General features: G+C 39.6%; 2 protein-coding genes across 4 annotated transcripts in view; both read right to left on the bottom strand.

Moving 5' to 3' along the window:
- Positions 1-520: 520 nt before the first annotated feature.
- Positions 521-21,257, bottom strand: part of LOC6504472 (palmitoyltransferase ZDHHC5-A) — a 41,452-nt gene continuing 20,715 nt past the window's right edge. The window contains exons 4-12 of one of the 3 annotated variants that reach the window (XM_001966927.4): positions 18,531-18,649; positions 18,310-18,467; positions 18,078-18,250; positions 17,824-18,018; positions 16,357-16,693; positions 11,917-12,200; positions 10,920-11,165; positions 4,169-4,431; positions 521-4,104 (exon numbers count right to left, since the gene is read on the bottom strand). In XM_001966927.4, coding sequence (XP_001966963.3) covers positions 3,017-4,104; positions 4,169-4,431; positions 10,920-11,165; positions 11,917-12,200; positions 16,357-16,693; positions 17,824-18,018; positions 18,078-18,250; positions 18,310-18,467; positions 18,531-18,649 — 2,863 coding nt within the window. In that variant the 3' untranslated portion in view covers positions 521-3,016. Of the gene's footprint in view, positions 4,105-4,168; positions 4,432-8,986; positions 9,474-10,919; positions 11,166-11,916; positions 12,201-16,356; positions 16,694-17,823; positions 18,019-18,077; positions 18,251-18,309; positions 18,468-18,530; positions 18,650-21,257 lie in introns of those variants that run through there. The other 2 variants (XR_006507704.1, XR_006507705.1) reach the window with 2 other exon arrangements.
- On the bottom strand, positions 6,136-8,393 carry LOC26514200. The gene has a single exon (XM_014904006.3). The coding sequence runs from the start codon at positions 7,812-7,814 to the stop codon at positions 6,348-6,350; it is 1,467 nt and encodes a 488-aa protein (XP_014759492.2). The 5' UTR covers positions 7,815-8,393; the 3' UTR covers positions 6,136-6,347.

Below are 21,257 nucleotides of genomic sequence, written 5' to 3'. Positions count from 1 at the left end.
CCCAGTGTAGCCAAGACACCACCTAGTGATGACGTCACATATCCAAGCCCTATCCGTGACGTCACCACCTAAATTGGCTGAAAAATTTTCAATTTTCGGCCGCTACCAGGCTTGAAGTACTAGGCGAACAGGAACGCCTAGTAGGTGGATTCGATTTTTTGAAACAGTTTTTTGTGAATATCTCGGCTATTTCGCATCCAATCCAGGATTGTGATGGGTCATAAAATGCGGAAAAATAAGGAGCATCGACTGGTAACCAAAGATATGGTAGAAGCCAAGGTGACACCGAAGGGACATTGAATTTTCGTCATAAGAAATTTGTTATAATTTCGAAAGTGAATATCTCGGGAGTTTCAAAACCGATTCGAATTTGGAATGGACTTTCGGAATCAGGACATAAGTATCCTTCGATGGTATATACATTATAAAGGATATTTATGAAGGATTATGTAAAATAAAAATTTCGGCCATGAAACTATCGATTTTCGGAAAAGTTGTTAGTAAAAAAAAACACGCGTTCTTTTATTTTTATTGTTTATTAATTGCCTTGCCGTTTATGCTTGCTATTTGATTACTTGTCATATAATTTACAAATTACATAAGTATTCAATACAAAAAAAAAAACAATTTTAGAACCCAAGAATCTTTCATATTCTTAACTTGTTTGTTTCTCTGGCTTCTCTCACATCCCCCGCCGAAGTCAGGGGCGTGGTTAAAGGGTTAGAGGATCAAGGTTCTGGATTGCAGGGTGAGGTTCAGGGTTTTAGGAATACAATAAAAAAAAGGTAAACAATTCGTGGTATTACATCGATTTGGTATAAAAATCTAAAACAATTTCATCCTCTTCCTATCCTGTTACACTTTACATTACATTTTTGTTTCGCTTTTTCGTTTATCTCGTTTTCTGTTTTGTTTTCTGTGTTTTTGTTTGTTTGTATATGCATTTTTTTCTTTTTTTATGTATATTAAATATTGTTGCAAATTCATGAATTAATGTGTTAGCAAAAAACGCTTATACTCTAAATACTCTTGATCCTTTATATATTTCATATAGTCTTTACAAGTATCTTGTTCCTTGCAAACTCTCGTGATCTGATCAGGGAAAGGTTCTTGGGACTCTAACCAGGTTATTTTGTTCTTTCACTTACACATACATATATGTATATATACTATGCGGATCATATACATATATATAGATCTATATATATATATCTAGATCTATCGCCTGATGCAGCAGCACACAAAACTAATACAGACACATATAGAGTTTCCCCTCTTAGATCAGGTGTGTATGTTACAGGTTATGGATATTACTTCTAAGAAATATTACAAAAAAAAATAGATATATATATATATGTATGAAACAGAAAAGTTTTTGAAATTTTTCTAAAAAAAAAAAACAAGCACACACACTCTTGTGGTGTGATTGTGGCTGTGATTGTGATTGTAAAAGCTAAAGCACTTAAAAACATAACAACAAAGTTCTGGGTGCCTACGGAATACATAAATATAAATCTGAATATTTATATATATATATATATATATATATACATATAGCCGTAGCCTAACGTAAGTAATTGGTAAGCTAGAACCAAAGAATCCTCGTTCATTATACACTTTTTTTTACATGAAAATCAAACGGTTTGATTTGAATATTGGACGACATTTAAGTTACGCGATTAGGGCTCACTTACGATTACTAAATATACATAAAAATATATATATGTATGTGTGGGTCATATGTATGGTCGGAACTATAAAAAAAAAAAACATTGAACTTGACTTGAGGAGAAAAATAAAAATAAATTAGGAAATAGTTTAAAAACTAAAGCAATCTCTTCGGGAGGCGTCGTAGTCCCCCGAGTACAGTGCCGTCCGTGGTCGGAAAAGGTTTCCAGAGTACAAAAAAAAACTATGACTAACAAAGTAGAACCTTATGGCTGGCACTGTACTCGGGTTGTACTCTCATCTGATGGATACTCTACTCCTCACCAGCACTCGATAACTCTCCTCCATCCTATGTACACAAATGACAATTAATTTCTCTGTCTGCACCCGGGCTATATACATATACATATATGGCATAAATAGATAAATATATAGAGACTAAATCTTATAAAATACAGTACATACACACCACACACACACACACACACACACACACACTGGCACAATCTTACAGAGACACATGTACAATATATGCTTTCGAATTCGTATTTTTTCTTTCTCATTTTGTATTAGCTCTTACAAATTTTGGCGATTTTCAAATTTGATTGCAAACGGTTTCCATATATGTGTGTATCTATATGTATAAAGGATATAGCTAGTGGGGATGGTAGGATAGGGGGATGGGGTAGCAGGGCAAATACAGAACAGGACATGAGTATAATAACTAAGAGCGTGGAGCTCTTAAGGCCGCCATACATGCATTTGCCCTGATATCGTTTTGTTTTTGGTTTTTTTCTTTTTGAAATCATTTCGTTTTAAAATCCGATTCTCAGGTTAAACATTTCGTAAAAAACTATCATATTCGTACAAATTAGTAAAACAATGTATCAAAATGACTCTTGCAGTGCCTATTACATAATACATATATATACTCTTGATATATATGCAGTATGGGTTTGGGGTTTGGGGGAACAGAAACTGGTAATCCTATCTAGAAAAATGTTGAAAATTTTCGTTTGTTTTGGGAATTGTTCTGCAGTGATTGTTGCTGAAGGAGCTGGCTCTGGTGGTGGTTGTGGTGGTGCGGCTGCTGCTGCTGCTGATGATGGTGGTGGTGATGAGGATGTGGCTGTGCATTGCTAGCTACTCCGGCGATTCCATTGGTCATGGTCTTAAGGGGTAAAACTGGCACCGAGGCGTAGGCGGCTGGTTCCATCTGCTGATTAAAAAACTTTGCCTGCTGTATGGTAACGGATGAGGAGGTGGCCACCATTGTAGCTGATGCTGGCACTGGATTTGGACTACTATTGGAGGCAGGTGGCATCAGTAGCACGGGCACCACCACGGGTTATACGGAGATCTCGTAGTTCATGTCGTAAATGCTGGCCCTGTCCGGAGTGCCCGAATTGGATGAGTTGTTCTGCATCAAGTGTGCTGCACTGCCTCCGCCTCCGCCGCCACCGCCCTGCTGGCTACTATTCATGCCGGGCACACCGCCATTCTGCTGCTGATGCTGCTCCAGGGATTGCATCTCCATGGAGTCGGTCATCTCCAGGGCGCGCACAAAGCTCATGGGTCGCGTGGGTGTTTGTTTTCGCTTGATTTGCGGCGATGGCTGGGTCTGGGGATTGCCGCCGCCGGAATTGCCCAGCGGATTTGGCGGGAAGACAGCCACACCGCCGCGCAAAGCTGGCTGATAGCCACCTGGTCCGCCTGGTCCGCCGCCAACTCCTCCGCTCACCGGATTACTGGCCGTAACGCTGGCCAGACTGCCGCTACTGCCCGTGCCGGTGCCGCCACCTCCATAGCGCAGGATATAGCTCTGGCCACCCGCTCCGGAGACCTGTGGCATGGTCGTCGGACTCGTGGGATTCGAGCGATGATATGAGGAAGCTGCTGCCGCCGCTGCAGCAGCTGCTGCTGCGGCCGCTGCTTGTTGCTGGTGCTGTGCCTGCTGCTGCTGCTGGAGTGCGTAGTCCTGGAGGCGAGAGTGCGTCATGATCAGCGGATGTGTCCCTCCGCCGGCCGTTATGTACTGGGCATGTGGCATCACTCCTCCACTGCTCGACAGCGTGCCCGCACTGCTGCCGATTCCGCTGCTAGCCACCACCTGTTGCTGCTGCTGCTGCTGCTGCTGCTGTCCTCCACTGGACACGCCAACGGAAGTACCGAAGCCCGGCGATGTGTCCTTCCACATGTAGACGCCCCGCTGCGGGCTGCCGGCCAGCTCCCGGATGTTGTCCACCGTATTGTTGGACCGGGCATAGCTCAGCTCGCCTCCGGAAATGCCGCCGCCGGCGCCGCCCGCTCCCTGGCGCACCAGCTCGCCCTCGGAGAGGAAGCGCCTCTGGGGACTGCCGCCGTACGCCGCCTGGGCGAGTGCCGCGTGCTGGGGATGTGCTGCATGCACGGCTGCCACCTGCTGCTGCTGCAGAGCTGTCATAGAAATGAAACAATTTCATGAAATTCCATGCCAGAGGAGGCGAATGCCACTACTTACCTTGCTGCTGCTGCTGCTGCTGCTGGTGTTGCATGAGAACGCGTTGCTGTTGCAGGAGTAGCTGCTGCTGCTGCTGCTGGATGCTTGGGGCCTGCGGATGCTGTGGCGGCAGGCCACTCGTGTACTCGTAGTAGGCTGCTGCTGCAGCTGCCGCCGCTGCTGCCTGCTGCTGTTGCTGCTGCTGCTGCTGTTGCGCCACCGCCTGGGCGTTCAGTCCAATGAAGTCGGGGCGTCGCGGCTGAGTGGGCGTGCCCGGGTTGGATCTGTGTGGGGTTATACACGAATAATGGATTAATGGATTAGTCATGTAATGGTGGTTTTAGGTTGAGGGCGATTATTGGAGGCATGCGGAGAGAGAGAGAGAGAGAGACAGGCAGGCACGCAAGCTGCTGCTGTGGCATGAGCGACAGAGACAGGAACAGATATAGTGAGGCGATCGGATGCGAATGAGATTGCAATGACCTCCATCCAGGCGAGGGTTAGACCATCCAGGCACAGGACCACCCAACAGAGAAGCAGGGGGGTGTCCATTACACATTTTTTATTTTAGTTTAGTTAACAAATTATAACTAAACTACAGAGGTTTGGTTACAAAATGGAGGGTTAAGCAATTAATTGGGTTATCGGATTGGTTAGAAATGGAGTTTAGAGACTTTTTCACTAAAGGCTATTTATTTTATATTTTTTTTTTTATCAAAATAGATGCTTTCAAAATGTTTCTAGTTTCTAGAAACTTGTTATCTATAATGCTGTCTATATTCCCTATTTATTTAATTTTTTCTTTTAAGGTAGTAGACCAATGTGATGGGTTCAAAAAATCGATTTTTTTTTTTCAACATTTTTTGAAAGAACCACATTTCAAAAACATGCTGTTAAATTTTCAGACCAAAATTTAGAATATTGTTAAAGTTATTGGCAAAAAAAGAGAGCGCGCCGTAGTGTGTATGAACGGGTGTCGAAACTTTGAACGCGATTTTCTCGAAACCAGGTTTTTGAAATTTCGGGGAAGCACTGACTCAAAACTATTCAACCGATTTGGCTTAAAATTTAACTGAATATTCTACATACACATATCTAAATGCCGAACCTTTAAAACATTTAAATTTCGAATAATAAATTGATTTTTTTTAACATTTTATCAACGGAAAAACATTGATTTTGAGTATTTTTTTTTCAAAACTCCAACATTTATACAATTTCTCACTTTCTATGCATATTTTTGGTTCAGTCACTAGAATAGGGTCTACATAATAATAATTTCTTTGATTTTTTAAATTCTGATGACTACGGAAGGCTGTGTGCTTCCCCGAAACAGCGCACCATTTTTTCGTGACCTCTACTTCAACAGAAAATACTGTTAATAATTTAAAGTACAATTAAGTCAACTAAATTTTTTTGTACCCTAGAAAGTATTAAAATAAACATGTAAAAGTTACAAGACGATCGCATTTTATTTTCTTGTCCAAAAAAAATTTCAAAAAAACGTCCAAATTTGGGCCGTCACATTGGTCTACTACCTTAAAGTATAGTACCTCAAACGTTAAAAACGATAACTAATACGATTAACCAATAATATCAGCTGAAAAGTTATCGATTATATAATTTATGTCTTCTACAATCGATTATATAATGAGTTACAATTAAAATAAGTTTAGAATAATAGGATAGTCCATAAATACTCTCCAGAAACAGAAGTAAATAAAAACTGTTAGATAAGATAGGCACTGTATCTATCTATTTTAAGATACCAATATCGATTATTTCGATAATAATCTAAGAAAGTGATATTTTGCTTTAGTATCTAATAGTTTTAAGAAACAATTCCTAGACTCCAATTCTCTATTTATTGATTAAGAAATGCTAACAAGTTTCAATTTAAAATATATTATACAATTATATTTTATTATTTAAAATCTGAAATAATCGATTGGCAATAATCGATAAATCAACTAAACCTCTAAACTAAATTCTTTTTACATTATTTTATTTAGAAGCGACCAAACACATGACGAATGACCGCGACCAGATTCAAGAGAGGTGCAATATATGGTTCTCCGATAAGTATTCTCTAGGATTCCTCCTACAGTTTCCTAATCTCAGCCTCCGGGAGACTGCTCCGGTTGGTTGTAGAGTTTCCATCGCCCCCCTAGAGGGACTCTGGAGCTATAAAGAAGGAGATTTAAGCCCATCGCTGGTGGGGAACGTGGGCGAGACCCAGTCCCATGCCAGTGGTGAGGCTGCCGAGGAGGCCGCTGTTGGCCATCCGATGAACAAAGATAACCACTGTGCGCGGCACATCAGAGCGCACCACCTGCACCACCAGATGCAGGATGTTCACCACGCAGTAGAGCAGCGCACACACAATGATCACCGGGGCCAGGATCAGTTTGGTCTGCACCGAGTACCGGGTGGTGTCCTCCAGATCGAAGAATTCCCAGAGGTTGGCCTGGCCGAGGAATCTCTTCCGCAGGCCGACCACCCGATTCTTAAGCCAACTAAAGTACCAGCACAGGAAGAACAGGGCGTACGATACCAGGCAGCCCAGCACCAGTCCGGCCAAGGTGATGTAGTCCATCTTGGAGCCAGCCGCCGCCGCCGGCCCCTCCATCAGCTTCAGCGGCAGCCTCGACACCAGATTGGGACGCGGATTGAGGATCCCGGCGTTCAAGGGTGGACTCTTAACCCGTTGGTGGTGGAGCTGGTGCGGATGGAGGTTCACGTTCGACATTAGATTCGAGTTCAGCTTCTGGTTGACTTCGGGATTCAGGTGGAGTTTCTGCAGGTTGGCCTTCCGCTCGGCCTCCATCTGGCGCTCCTCCATGCGGGTCTTCAGTATCGACTGGGCCAGGTTGAGGCGGTTCTGGGGATTGAAGATCTGGGCCCTCCGGGGATACCGGTGGGGACTGGTGCCGGAGACTTCGGTGCCGGCTCCGGGTCCCTCCTTCAGGACTCTGGTGCGTCGCCACCGCGGCGGCTCAGCCTCCTGGTCCGCCTGGTCGTAGCCGCTGCTGGGTTCTCGTGGCTCCGGTTCCCGGTGGTAGCTCTTCGCCAGAACCATCTCCTCGTAGTACTCCTCCTCGACCAAGTCCTCCTCCGAGGTGCTTTGTTTGCGACGTACAGTACCGCCTCCACTCACACCTCCCGATCCTCTCGTTTCGTTGTCAGTTCTCCGGGGATAGCGCACCCGCTGACCTGCTCCTCCTGCTCCTCCTCCTCCGCCGCCACCGCCGCCTCCCCCTCGGTCGCCCAGGGAGATCCGGTTGGGAAGTTCCTGCTTGTGATCAGAATTGTCGCCGCCAGCCGCCTCATAGGATCCAACACCACCACCGCCATTGCCACTGCCACTGACACTGAGATTGGTGGTGCCACCGTCGCCTGGCATCCGAATCGCATGACTCACGTCCTGACCCGCCCTGATCCTGACCAGATGCTGCTGACTGCTCGGTGACAGACCGCTCGTCACATACCGCGTCCCGTTGAAGCTAAACTGGCGGCGGGCACGCAATTGGGGGGCGGTGGCCACCGGAATGGGCAGCGTCTTGTCCAGGAGATTAAGGCGGTTCATCGACTGGCTGTGGCGACCTGAGGAGCAGCTGCCGGCATAGCTCTGATTCTGATGCCGCACTTGGTCCAGTTCCAGGTCCATCTGGAGATTCTAGAGACTTGCCGATTTTAAGTATAAAAATTGAAGTGGTGTTCCTTTCTTATATTTTTATAATTTTGGCACGGTTTCAACGCTGAAGTTTTGTGTTATCGAAGATCGATATTTATCGATTTATATCGGACCTCTTTCTCGCCTCCTTCGTTCGTACAGTTTTCGGATTACCTGCGCTTTCTTTTCCTTGTTTCCACCGATCTATCGTATACATATATTATATATATTATATATCTCTGATCTCTGTTCCAAATCGAGCTAAAAAGATTCCTTTTTCGAAGGTTTTTTTTTTGGTGTGTTGTGTTTTGTTGTGTTTGGGTGTAAGGTGTTTAGGTGTTAGGTGTAAGGTGGCGCGCGGACGGAGTTGGAGATTGAGATTGAGAGGAGAAATAGCCGAATATCGATTGCCGAAATTAGAAGAAGAATTCACAAAATAATTTTTTGAGGATTTTGTTTTTTTTGTAAGTTCCCTAAATTCTAAACGTGATTCCGAGAGCTCGATTCTGAGTTCCGTCCGACGTATAGAGTAGTTAGAGTGTGAGTGGAGGCCATAATGTGTCTAGAACGTTGACAGTTTTCACTTTCACAGGCTTGCTACGATCTTAAATATCATATTTTTTATGTTCTTCCAGGTAGCATCGTCAGAAACCCTTCAAAATGAACTTATTTACAACGAGTTATCGGTATAATCGATAAATCAACACTTTCCATTCAAAAACTATCGTTTAAACAGTGATTTTTAGTAGTATTTGACCCAAAACCTAACGATCTAAACCATTCTCCGATTATATACAAAATTTACAAAATAGCACCGCTTGTTATCGATTGTTATCGAGAGATTAGGAGACCAGAGGATCGAAATATATCGAAATGCAGTTAATTATGGAGTTGTCGAGAAGAACCAACCACAGAGATGTGCGAGAGAAAGAGAGAGAAAGAGAGTCTTCGTAGAAATGGACTTATGGACTTATGGGACTATCCACAACCTGGGGTTAAGAAATGCGCAAAATGTGTGTGTTTTGTGGGGTTAAAGGCGGACGCAAGAAACAAAAGGAAAACGGCAACCAAAAATGAACGGAAACGGAAACGAAAAGAAAATTAACAACGTATATAGAATGAAAGCGAAACGAAAGAAAGAAGAAAAGAAAGTAAATCAAACTCACCTCGCGCTTCAGAAAGAAAGTAGAAGGTGCTCGGTAGAAGGTGCCTATTGCTTTTCGATTTTACGATTTATCGAATCGATTATCGGATTATCGGATTTACGGTTGCCGGGATGGGAGGTGTGTATTTAAGAGCGAAGACAGGGTGAAGAACGGAGAAGAATTGAACGAAAGAAAGAGACGAGAGTGGCAGAACGGAAGAGACAACTGAAGAATTGTTTTTGGATCCGGTTTACAGTTTCCGGTGTTTTCTTTTTGTTTTTGTTCCCTCTGCTTTTTGATATCCAGTTTTCTATTTTATTGTTTTTGTTTTTTTTTTTAACTCATACATTACATTTAATTTATTACTAATTTTTATATAAATCGTATATATAGTTTTTAGTTTTGTTTCTTGGTTTTTCGTTGTTGGACTTCTGTGTTTTGGTCTTTTTGATTTTTGATTTTTCGCTAAGCCTAGGAATTAGTACTGTTCTCAGAATTTGAGTATTGACTTCGGAAATCGACACAGAAAAAAAAATTTGAATTTTTTTGGGGAAAAAGAAAAGGTGGGAAAATATAATTAATTTTCATATTAGTTCTTGGATGGAAAAAAATCGTGATGTGAGAGGGGCAAGGTGGCGAAGTGTATGAGAGAGACAACAAGTGCAAGTGAAACTAATCCAAGAAAGAGAGAGCTACATTCGAGGGGTTAATGACCCTCAGGCCATCTCTTTTACTTTCAATTTCTACTGCCATCTCGCTTTCTTTTGCTTAAAGGCCACCACGGAGCGAGGGAGAGAGCAAAATAAATTCTTAAATAATATTTAATCCCTTTACTAGAAGCTCTAATTTAATTATTTAGCTTAAAAAATTGTTTAGGCATCTGGGATGGAAGGCGTCGAAGCTGCGAACCAAATAAACAAACATCAAACTACCAATGCCACAACAAGCAGGCTACGAGGCTTCAAGGATACTAGGATACCAGGATACTAGGAGGAGGCCCACACACACGGCCATCCCACACACCCACCAAAGGCTTAACCCCTTAAGGTCCCCCAAAAATAGCTCTCAATTCGGTTATGGGGCTAACTGAGTTCTAAATTCTTTCAAAAAGTTAATACTTAATAGATAATTAAGTTGCTAAATAGAGTTTTTAATATTTTACACAGAAAATAATATTTGTCTACCAACAAATATCAATAATGATAAAAAATACTAAGTGGAATTTATAATTTATAAGCTTCTTTACACAGAATAAAAATAAAAATAAACATCTGTTGGAAAAATAAAACTCTAGTGACGAAGAACCACTCTACTCTCCTAATTTTTAGATATATTGGTGACGAAAATACACTTCTTTACATATTATTTAGTTTAGAAAATGAATAAACTATAAAAAATAACAAAAAGAAGCTAAATGTCTCCTCTCACTCCATTGTTTTCAGAATTTTATGGCAAAATAGGAGTCTTATTGACGAATAATCATTCTAATTTAAGAAAAATTTGATATTTTGGTGACGAAAGTAGTAGTTTTAAGTATTTTTAGATTTTTCTATATTTTAAAAAGAACTAAACAAAAAAAATAAGAGCAAGCCTATTGAGTTCTCATTGAAATATTCCTTCAAATATTCAATCTTTTTCAACCCTTAAAATTACCCCCTTTTAAAAATAAAATAAAGCAAAAAAAATAATAAATAAATGCAAACATAAAATAGCAATCAGAACAACAACAACAACACTAGAAGCAACAACAGAAAGGTCATGGCTAAAAGGACGCAGGATCCATTTGATTTAGAGCAACTAACGGTAACTAGATGGGTTTTTTTTGTGGCACAAAAGGGGGGCAGTCCATTCACATGAGAGAAATAAATCTTTATGCAAAGTATCCGCCGACAAGCGACGACACCGACAGACAGAGATGGCGGATTTGGGATAAGAGAGAGATGGCTGGACTCACCTTCGCACTGGACTAGCCATAACAAGGGGCGTGGCCACGCCCAGCGGCTTGATCCTTTGCTGCATGGTGGGCGTGGCAGTGGTAGTGGCGTTGCGTTGATTTTGTGCTGCCACTGCCGCCGCCGCTGCTGCCGCTGCCAGAGCCGCCTGCTGCTGCTGCGCGGGTCCATTGACTCCCACGCCATATCCTACAGGATGGTCCGGGGAGAGGGCATCGCTCGTATAGCCGCGCTGCGGATCCAGGCCCCTAGGGGTTTACAAAAAAAAATTATTATAGTATATGCCATTTTTTTTGACAATTTTAAGCGATTTTTTTAAAAGAAAATAGACTTCTTATGGCCAGAAAAGTAAAAGAAAAGAGTACTGTTCTTAAATATGTCATTTAAGCCATTTTTTAAGTTAAAAATTCTATAAAAAAACTTGCCATTATTATCTATACATTTTATAAATTAAATATTTAGTCTTCTTGTCTTAAAATTTCAAACAAAAACCTCTATAAATATGATAGAAAGTGAAAAAGAAATAGTTACTTCTTATAGCCCACCTGGCGTATACTTGATTTTATAAAAATGTCATTAAAAGTTTTCTTTAAAAATCATCTTATAAACTAAAATAAAATCCTAATAAATTACCATTAAAAATACCTAATTACTATCTCCAATTTAACTCCCTCCCTTCTAGAATAAATCTAAATAAAGAAACCCATAAATGTCGTGCCAACAAGTCGTATACGTGATGTAACAGACTATCCACTCTCCACTATCCCTTTGTTTTTCCTCTCGAAATATATGATGGCGTTTAATTTTTGATAGTTTATTTATAAGTAAGCACTTAATGGGTGGCGCGGTCCATTTATTAACCAAGAGTGGCCATAAATCGAAATGGAATTAGACGGCCAGAGTTGCCGGACGAGGCAGGACATTGCAGGACACTGGGCATCCTGGCCACCACAGGATGATGACCATGATGATGATGATGATGGGGGTTAATTAACTCACCTGGGTCTCGCGTGCGGACTGTGTCGCGGATGATAGAGTCGCATGTGCCGCGGGGAGTCGCCACCGCCACCTCCACCTCCTCCTCCTCCTCCAGTGCCGCCTCCGCCACCGGCACCCACACCTGTGGAAATGCTACCATTAAGGCCGCCAGCATCGCTCACCTGCGGCAGGTAGAAGCTGCTGGAGTTGTGGCGCTGGAGGGGGGGCGTGGGTTCGCAGTCTTGACTCTGGGAGGCGGGTGGCGGTTCCAGATCCGTGTCGGAGCACTCACGTCCCGGCGACAGCTGTGTGGCGGATGGAAGGATATTTGGAGAAGAGAAGAAAGTGATTAGCAATCGATTGTCGGGAAGGATTAAGACTGGGAATTAATAAAATAGATGAGACACAGACTTAGGCCTACGTTTAGTTGCGATTCATGTCCAAAAAAATAAAAAAAACAAAGAGTGGGAGTTTCATTTTCACATTCCTGCTATTTTTCCCAAAAAACTAGTTATTAATTATTAATTTTTAGTTAAAATATTGGTCTTGAGAGTCCTGTGAAAATGAAAATCCTGCAAGACAGATGAAAAAAGAAGAAAAAACGAAATGAAACAGAAAAACGAGAAAAATGAAAATGAAAAAAAATAGGACAAAAAAAAGGGCGTGGGAAGTGATTTTCCTTTTATTTTTTATTTTATTTTTATTATTTTTTTTGTAAGAGCGAGTGAGGGTGGAGAAAAAAAATAGGAAACTGGTTGAGACAGTGGGGGGTGTAGTTGTAAGTTGTAGGGGGGTTTCGGGGGGACATATACCCCACAGCTAATTGCAGATAAAAATGCATAAACTCGGTGGTGCCCCAAATGGTGGCAGGTCCGAAGTGAAGGAACTTTCCACAAAGTAATTAACTTTATAATTAAGAATTAGCGAGAAAGAGAGAGAGAGAGAGAAAGTCAGAGAAAAAGGACATAAGAGAAAGAGAAGGAGAAGAAAATAAAAACAAATAAAAAATAAATTTTAATTTTTCCTTTTAAATAAAAATAAAAAATCGGACTGACAAAGACAGAGAGAGAGAGAGAGAGATATAAAGAGCTGGGGTGTGTAAGAGTGAGAGAGCAAGGCATTAAATTAAAAATAAAAAATATAATATTTTTTATAGAAAAAAGTGTAAAAAATAGTAAATTTCAACAAGAAGAAAATTAATTTTTAATTTTTTTGTTGGTGGGGCAAGTCAATAATAGATGGAAAATTAATAAGAAATAAAATTTTTGTTGCTTTGTTTTTTAAGGATTTTTTTTTTTTTTTTGTTTAATATATCTTTTACCTTTCTCGGTGCTTGCAGTAAGTGTAGTTTTTTGATCTTAAATTTTCTTTCTTTTTTGGTTTTTTCTTTGCTTAGTTTTTTTAGGCTGGAGATGCGACCAATTCTTTTCGATATAAGTATGTATGCTATATACTTTCTATATAAGATATAACAACAGCTCTGGTGGGTGGGGTGTATAGGGTGATAGGGTGATAGGGTGGTGGGGTGGTAGGTGGGTGGTTAGGGGATACAAGATATTTCTATATATATACGCAGAATAACGTTAAACTTTAACGGTAAACGTGGTAACGGGGTAACAGGAAACGGAAATTATAGGGTTATAACGGTGCCCAGTTGGGAGAGGGAGGGAGAGCCAGAGAGAGAGTGAGAGGGAAAGGAAATAGCGAGGAAATGCAACGCAAATAAAATAGCGGAAAAAAGCAACTGATAGCAACTGATAACTGATAACTGATAACCAGTAACTCAATAAATGCAATCCAATTCCGATCCGCATGCATTCAAAGTTACAACAAATTGTGGCAAGAAAAAAACAACAACAACAACTAGAGGGGGTAACAACTCAGAAAAACTATGGAAAATGGAGCATCTAAAAAAGGGGGGGAAACAATTTTTATTTTTATTTACAACACAACCAATAATAATACAACTTTGGTTATTCCAAAGTTTCTGTTTTTCTTTTTCTCGTGGAAACTTTCGCAAAATGGATAAATGGGAAATGGAAAATGTGAAATGGAAAATGGAAAATGAGCAACAAAAAAAAAAATGAAAACTATTTAGCTTCTGCATTTTATCCATATCTGTCGAGGTGGCAACTTAATCAGCAAGAGAATCTCATTAATTTTTAAGTGGATTTTGTTCAAAACTTTTCACCAGTTATATTTTTTAAGTTTCTCTGTACTTTATTGTTTAATTTTTTGTTGTTTTTTTGGTTTTTTTATTTGTGGAGAATAATTTCGAGTTTTATGGACAATAAAAAAGAAATTATGGCTTCTTGGTGGGTGATAGAAATATTAGAAAGTAATATTATTTCTTTTGTTATTTTTACAATTAATATATAATTTAATTTTTAAATTTGGAAAATAATTTTAATTGGATTTAATAACTTTTATATCATTAATCCTATCTTAAAGAATTGAAAAGGGTATTTTTATTATAAAGTTTCCTTTTAATTAACATAATTAATAGTTTTTAAGAGAAAAAAAATAGTCCAATTTTTAATTTTACGTTATATTTTCAATATTTTTGATATTGATATTTTTATTTATTCAAAAAAAGTATTTAATTTATTATTTTGTATAAAAAAAACATGTATTTATTTGTTTGATTGTAAAATCAAAGCTCAGACGGACAAACAAAAAAGAAAATATTCCTGTTTATGAACAAAAAATAAAAAAAAATCATATAAATGAAAAAAATATTATTTCTCTTAGTTTTAAAGTTATAAATAAATATTTATTAACAAATATAAATATAATAGACACGCAACAAATCAGATACAATGAGAGTTAGACAAAGAAAACACATTAATTTCTTGAGAATTCTTGACTTTCTTCTTTTCTGACCGTCTGGTCGTCGTAGGGAGAGATCACAGTAGTCGCTGCAGCTATTTAACGAGAGATGTCAAGGACAGTAGTAGTGGAGGGCAGTTACAATGGTTGTGAGTGGCAAACGAGGGGGGCTACGAAAGTTTTGAGTGCTGGAGTGAGTGACTTGGAGAGGGGTGAGTGTCAGTGGGGGTGTTTAGAGTGCATCATTGGGCCTGCTTGTCCTTCAATTAAATGGGCGTGGCAAAATAACTAACTAACTAAGCCCCACAAAAAAAAAAAGGGGGGGGGGGGGGGGGGAGTGGGTGGAAAAGCGTTAAGAAGAAGATAAAAGCGGCAGCCAAAAAAGTTTCTTTTTCGAAACTGTGAGAGCTTGAAGGTTGTTGGTTGGTTGTGTTTTTGTTGCATGTGTTTGTTTTATGCAAAGGAGAGGAGGGGGAGTAGGAAAGCGGGAAAAACTTTTATTTCACCCACGCCAAAAACAAAAACAACAAACAACAGTAGCAGCAACAACAACAACAATAATAAGAAGCAACAGAAAGATACTTAAGAGATTTCTCACATAAGCCATAGAGCTCTATAGAGAGAGTATACTATTTAATATCATACTATATATATATATGTGTATATATATATATTTATATCGATTTTGTAGTTAATTAGTCAAAGCATTAAGCGGGGGGTGGAGGTGGTGTGGTGGTGGGGGGGTCTATAGGGGGTGGAGCATTATGGGATTACAGCTAATGATAAATCATACGAATTGGAGAGCAAAAGGAAAATTCGGAAAAAACTATAAAGGTGGATACAAAAAGGAAACAGAAAATTAAGAGATATATCAGAAAATAATAGAAAGAGATAGCAACAGAGATAGAGAAAGAGATAGCTAATATTAAATTAAAAAAATAAAAAACAAAAAATAAAACATAAAATGTAAACAAAACTATTAACGGTTACAATTACAGTTAAGTCAACACAAATTACAATTACAACAAACATGAAACTAAGCCAAACAACAACAACAGGTGGCGCCAGCAATCGCTCCAAGCTATCTCTCACATCTGCCTCCCTTCCTCCCTCCATCCCTCCTGCCCACCAGGAATGCTTCTATTTTCCCAGAGATTTTCCGCAAATAAATGGAAATAAAGTAAATAGTTTTTCATCTTGAATGCAAATGGTATTTAAGGCAAGTCTTTAAAACGTTTTCCGACTCTGCTTGTGACAGGTTCTCCCAGGGAGGGGGCTAGGAGGCTAGAAGGCTTCCACCTCCACTCGGCTATTAAAATATAAATTGTTTATGAAGAACGGCAATTAGTTCAACTCTCTCTCAACTTTAATTCTTTCTAATTTAAATGATTTCTGTTTAATTGAATCTATTTATTTTTGATGAGAAGTACCGGCTATCGATTGCTTTGTGGCGCCACCTGTGTAGCACTATGTAGGGAGTATTAGATACAAGTATAGATATAGGATACATAGATATATGTAATAGGAATCTGAGTTTTGCATAGCAACTGCTTCGCTCATCTCTATGATTTCTTTTTTTGATGCAAAAATGCTTTTGATTTTTTATTTTTGATTTGAATTTTTTTTACCCACCTTACTGTAAAGCGTTGTGCTGCCCGACCGTTGATTATAACCATTGCCCTCGGCCATATAAGTCTTTACCTGTATTCCCCGCTTCTCGCGATTCGCATCGTAGTAGGATCGTGGCGAGTACTGCACCGCAGTGCCCCGCATACCTCCACCGCCGCCGCCACCGCCTCCTCCTCCGCCGCCGCCACTGGCTCCACCTCCACCAGCAGCCGTAGTACCATTACCGCCCGCACCGCCACTGGCGCCAGTCTGCTGGCTGCTCCGGTCGTTGCAGATCGTGCTGATCGCCTGGTTCTGCGTCTGGGAGCGACGCGAGGCGTACTTCTTCGGATTCAGCAGACTATTGTGTGTGTGTGTGGGAGGACGAGAGAAAATCGAAATCGAAATTAGAATTTAATTAACCATTTCGCTTTGCGATTAATTCGATTGCAACTGCACTCTGTACTGCGTCGTTCTATAGAGTCTTTCTATATATTTATCACTATATATTTTTTGAGGGGAATCTAATCTAATAATAATCTAATAATCTCAAATAGTCTCTGAGACTATGATTTATTTTTAACTTATTCGGTTTTAAGTTTAAAATGCAATGATTATTGATAAAGAAATATTAAATATTAATTATTACTTACTTTTAACTTATAACTAACTTATAGTTACCTTTTTAAGCTAACTCCTTCTAGAGAATATAGTAGAATCTATCTACATATCTTCTATCTCTTCTAATCTATAAACTTTTTATTAAAAGACCACCTTTTTTATGGTGATTTTATTATTATATTCCATATTAATTTAAGGAACATCTTTGAATTTATTTTTTAACTTGAAAATAAGTGTCTTTTGACTCAATTTATATAAAATTATTATAATAAAAACTGCAAATATAAATAAACTTTCCAACCAATAATAAACATAAATAATAAATCTTTAAAATTTTTACAAAAATATTGAAAAGTATATTTTTAAAATCAATATAAAAGCCATCTTGAAACCAAGAATGGCAAACTTGTCTCTCCTTTTCCTAAATAATAACTAGTTTGAGGCCTAGTAGTTCCTTCTAGTTAGTAGCCCTGTAGAGACTAACTAGCAGAGACTGAATAAATAAATAAAAAATATATATTGTTTGTTTTTTTGAATTCTGTTTGCAATTCCAAAAATTTGTTTAAACAAAAGGCCTTAATTTTGTTTATAATATAAGTTTTATGAAATAAACAAAAATTTAACCCAAGGGTGGCAGCAAATTGTGTTTCTGTTTAAAGAATTATTTCAAAATGAATCAAATATGAGATTAAATAAAATATATATATATTTTTAAATGAATTGCAATTTATAATCAAGAGTAAGCTCTCGATTGCTGCACTTTTTATGACTAATATTTTCAAAACAAATGACTAACAAAGGGAATATTTATATAAAAAATGCTATATAATATTTTATATAATATTTAGGAATAGTGGGCTTGGAACTCACCTCGGATACTGTGGTCCGAACTGAGTGTAGCAGCAATTGTGCCAGCAGCCCCGTGAGAAGGGGTTGTAGCCGCCCTTGAACTTTCCGGTGACCTGTTCGTTGGTGGTTCGACCCCGTGACACCAGTACCATGTGGAAGCCCGTCAGGCCGAATATCGGGATGGCCAGTATAGTGACCAGGCCCATCAGGATCATCCTACAAATCAGATATATATAATTATTATATCAGTCACTATATAGAAGCCATAGACTTACGCTACTATCGGCGCTGTGTCCTTGATATTTGGCATTATCTTCAGGACGTAGACCAGACACAGGGAGAATATGCTCAGCATGTGTATGGAGAGGGATACCAGGAAGAAGAAAAAGAATCTGTAGTTCCTCCTGCCGATGCAGTTGTTGACCCACGGACAGTGATGGTCGAAGGTCTAAAAATAATAATATTTATTAATTATAATATATAGTTTTTGAGTCAAAAAAGACTAACCTCAATGCAGTGATTGCAGACAGAGCAGTGGGAGCAGCGGGGCGGGCGATAAAACTTGCAGGTGACGCACCACTTCATCTTGACGGTGATGCCATTGATCTCGGCATTCTTGTAGAGGGGGGCGCGCAGCTCCTCTTCGCAGTCTTCGTCGGGCGAGGCTAGAATTTGGTAGAGTTTAGGCCTAGGCGGGGACACTGGTCGATGCTCAGCACGCTACATACCTTTGGGGATGATGCCCGGGTCCATGAACGTGGCCAGTGTGAAGTTGGCCAGAACGAAGAATGTGATGACGCCCTGGTAGGCCAGCACCCATGGATGGCTCTTCACATAGTACTGGCAGCTGTAGAAAATAAGGAATAGGAGGTTATAGAGATGGCACTTTAAAGTATATCTATCGAAATCTTATCGATATTTCACTTATTTTATCATTTTTTTTTTTTAAATCTTAATTGAAAGCTTTTAAAATATTATTTTTGTACAAATAATGACATAGTAGGGGTCATTATGTTATTAAATGATATGGGAAGTATACTTATCATTAAAAAAGACCTTCGATAACGATAATTATCGATTGTTTGTAGGCTTTACTATGATATCTTTGTATAAGCCCTGTATACAAATTATTGTTTGAAAGTAGTCTGCTTGTAGTTTTGTTAAAAGAAAGTTTAGATAAAAACTTGCTCCTTTTTTCATTAAATATTTAAATTATTATAAATTATTTTCATTAAATATTAAATTTTTGACCCTGTCTCTCAATTCTTTAAGAAATCTTTCTTTTAGTTCTAGTACTTGAAAATTGTACTACTTCCCCTCAAATTCCAGATAGAAATTTGATATATTCCTTTATAGAACCCCTAAAAAAATCGATTTCATATAACTCTTAATAAATATACAACAAGTGACCGGGCCGGACCATATGATTACTGTTTGGTTTCTGGTCTGAACCCTAATTAAAACCGCTTAGTGAACAGGTTTCCAAGTGGTTCACACAACCGGTTGCTCCAAGAAGTGGTTCAGTTCGAAAGCCTAGCCCCACCACCCTCCTCCTTGTGTCACCGCCGTTGCATTCCTTACATAACCCAAAAACAAACACACACCAGCACACACATATGTATGTATGTGTGTATAGGAATAGTGGTAGTGGTAGTACCGCCCAAGGGTCAGATTAATTTCACGATCCGAAGAACTGTGACGACAAATTTGATGGGCTTGCAATCAGCCAATGGGCTTTAGCGCTGAGCTGGAGAGGTGGATAGGGTGGCTAGGTGGGCTAGGTGCTCCACCTCTGGACGGAGTAGGCCCGAAAATCCTTCAACCACATTGTTGACCATCCAGGCAGGGGGTGGAGGTCGATCCAGTCCAGTTTGGGGGCCGAAAACAAACCGAACGAGGCCAAGGAGGCCGCCCAGGGTACCCAGGGTGTTGGGAAGGCCACCAAGGCTATGCCCACCCGTTGTGTCGCCGCAATCACTTTAGAGTCTACTGAACCGGAACTGTTTTGTCGGTTTCGGTTTGAAGCCGGAGTTCTCCCTCCCGCCGACCCATCCTCCTATCCTTCCTGGCCCACATTTCCATGTTTTCGTACATCCCGCAGAGTTCGACCCGTATCCTAGAACTCGAAACAAAAAAAAAAAAAAACAAACTACAGAAATGTAGGGGACATGGAATGCGTTTTGAACTTTAACCCTTTTTGGTTTTTAGTTTTCAGTGAAAAAAATATTATAAAATTCAAAGAACAAAGTTGGAATGTTATGAGGAATTTTGGGATTCATTTTGGATTAATTCTCATTAAAAATTAATCCAAATTTTAATATTTATGGCTTTTTTTAAGAGAAAATAATTGTGGTTAAGGGATTGAGTTTCGAACCTTTAGACCTTTTTTAGTTAAAAAAAAAAAAAAAAAAAAAAAAAAAAAAGTTTGTATGAGTTTTAGGGATAATTCTCATTTAAAATTAGTCAAAATTTTACCAATTAAAAAATAATAATATTGGAAGAAGGCATGACTTTTTAACCTCAACTGTTTTTAATTTAAAAAAATAATTCATGAGATGAAAAATCTATTTAAAAATGATTAAAAATATATTAAATTTCAACCCTGAAATAATTTTTGAACCTTAACCCTTTCCACCTCATAAAAAATTACTACAAATTGCAACTCTTTAAATTATTAAAAAAAAAAAAATGAAAAAAAAAAGAGAAAACCCTCATCAGAGGGTTAAAGAGTGCAACCACATAGTCAGGTTGTGTGGCAATATATACACGTGTCCTTTCCGCCATTTCCATTTCCGTCCGGGCCTGTCTCTTCCGACTTCCCTTCCGACCAAGGTAGTGTCCTCCTCATCGACCTGACCCGGCCCGATGCATTCGCAATGATGTGCAGAACTGCCTGGTCTGGTGGCCTGGGGTCCTGGTGGTCTGGTGGCTACGGTTTACGTGATTCTCTTTACGGGTTACTTAAGGTGAACGTATTACTTTCTTCCGGCAGTTCTCACCGCATTACGATGCATCTGTGGCTGCCACCCCCCCAACCCCCCTTTCCACCCTTGGTTGTATTTTTTTTTTTTATTTTTTGCAGAACTTGCTGAAAGGCAAACCGCAACTGAATCCTAATGGATGCCACTCATCCTCAATGCAATCCTTCCCCCCAACATCAATCTGCGGGTCTGTCGGAAAGTTTTCTCTTGTTTTCGAGTCTTGTTCGCCTGCGGGGGCGTTTTCTTCTAAATAATTTATTTCATATTTTCCCCAGTAATGCCCAGAAAAATTGCTACTGGAAGAAGCCCTCTTTCAATCCCATCTTGTGACGTTAATAGCTTCTCTTCCTTCCTCATTAAAGTCACAAACACCGATTAATAGTTTTTACCTTTTTTCTTTCTTCTCTAGAATTTCTTTTAGAATGAAAATAAAACTCAAACGCAGCCACGTGCCAGGGATTTATGTTAATCTCA

The sequence above is a fragment of the Drosophila ananassae genome, chromosome XR (genome assembly GCF_017639315.1).
Source record: "Drosophila ananassae strain 14024-0371.13 chromosome XR, ASM1763931v2, whole genome shotgun sequence".
Lineage (NCBI taxonomy): Eukaryota > Metazoa > Arthropoda > Insecta > Diptera > Drosophilidae > Drosophila > Drosophila ananassae.
This window is presented reverse-complemented; position numbering and strand designations above follow the sequence as displayed.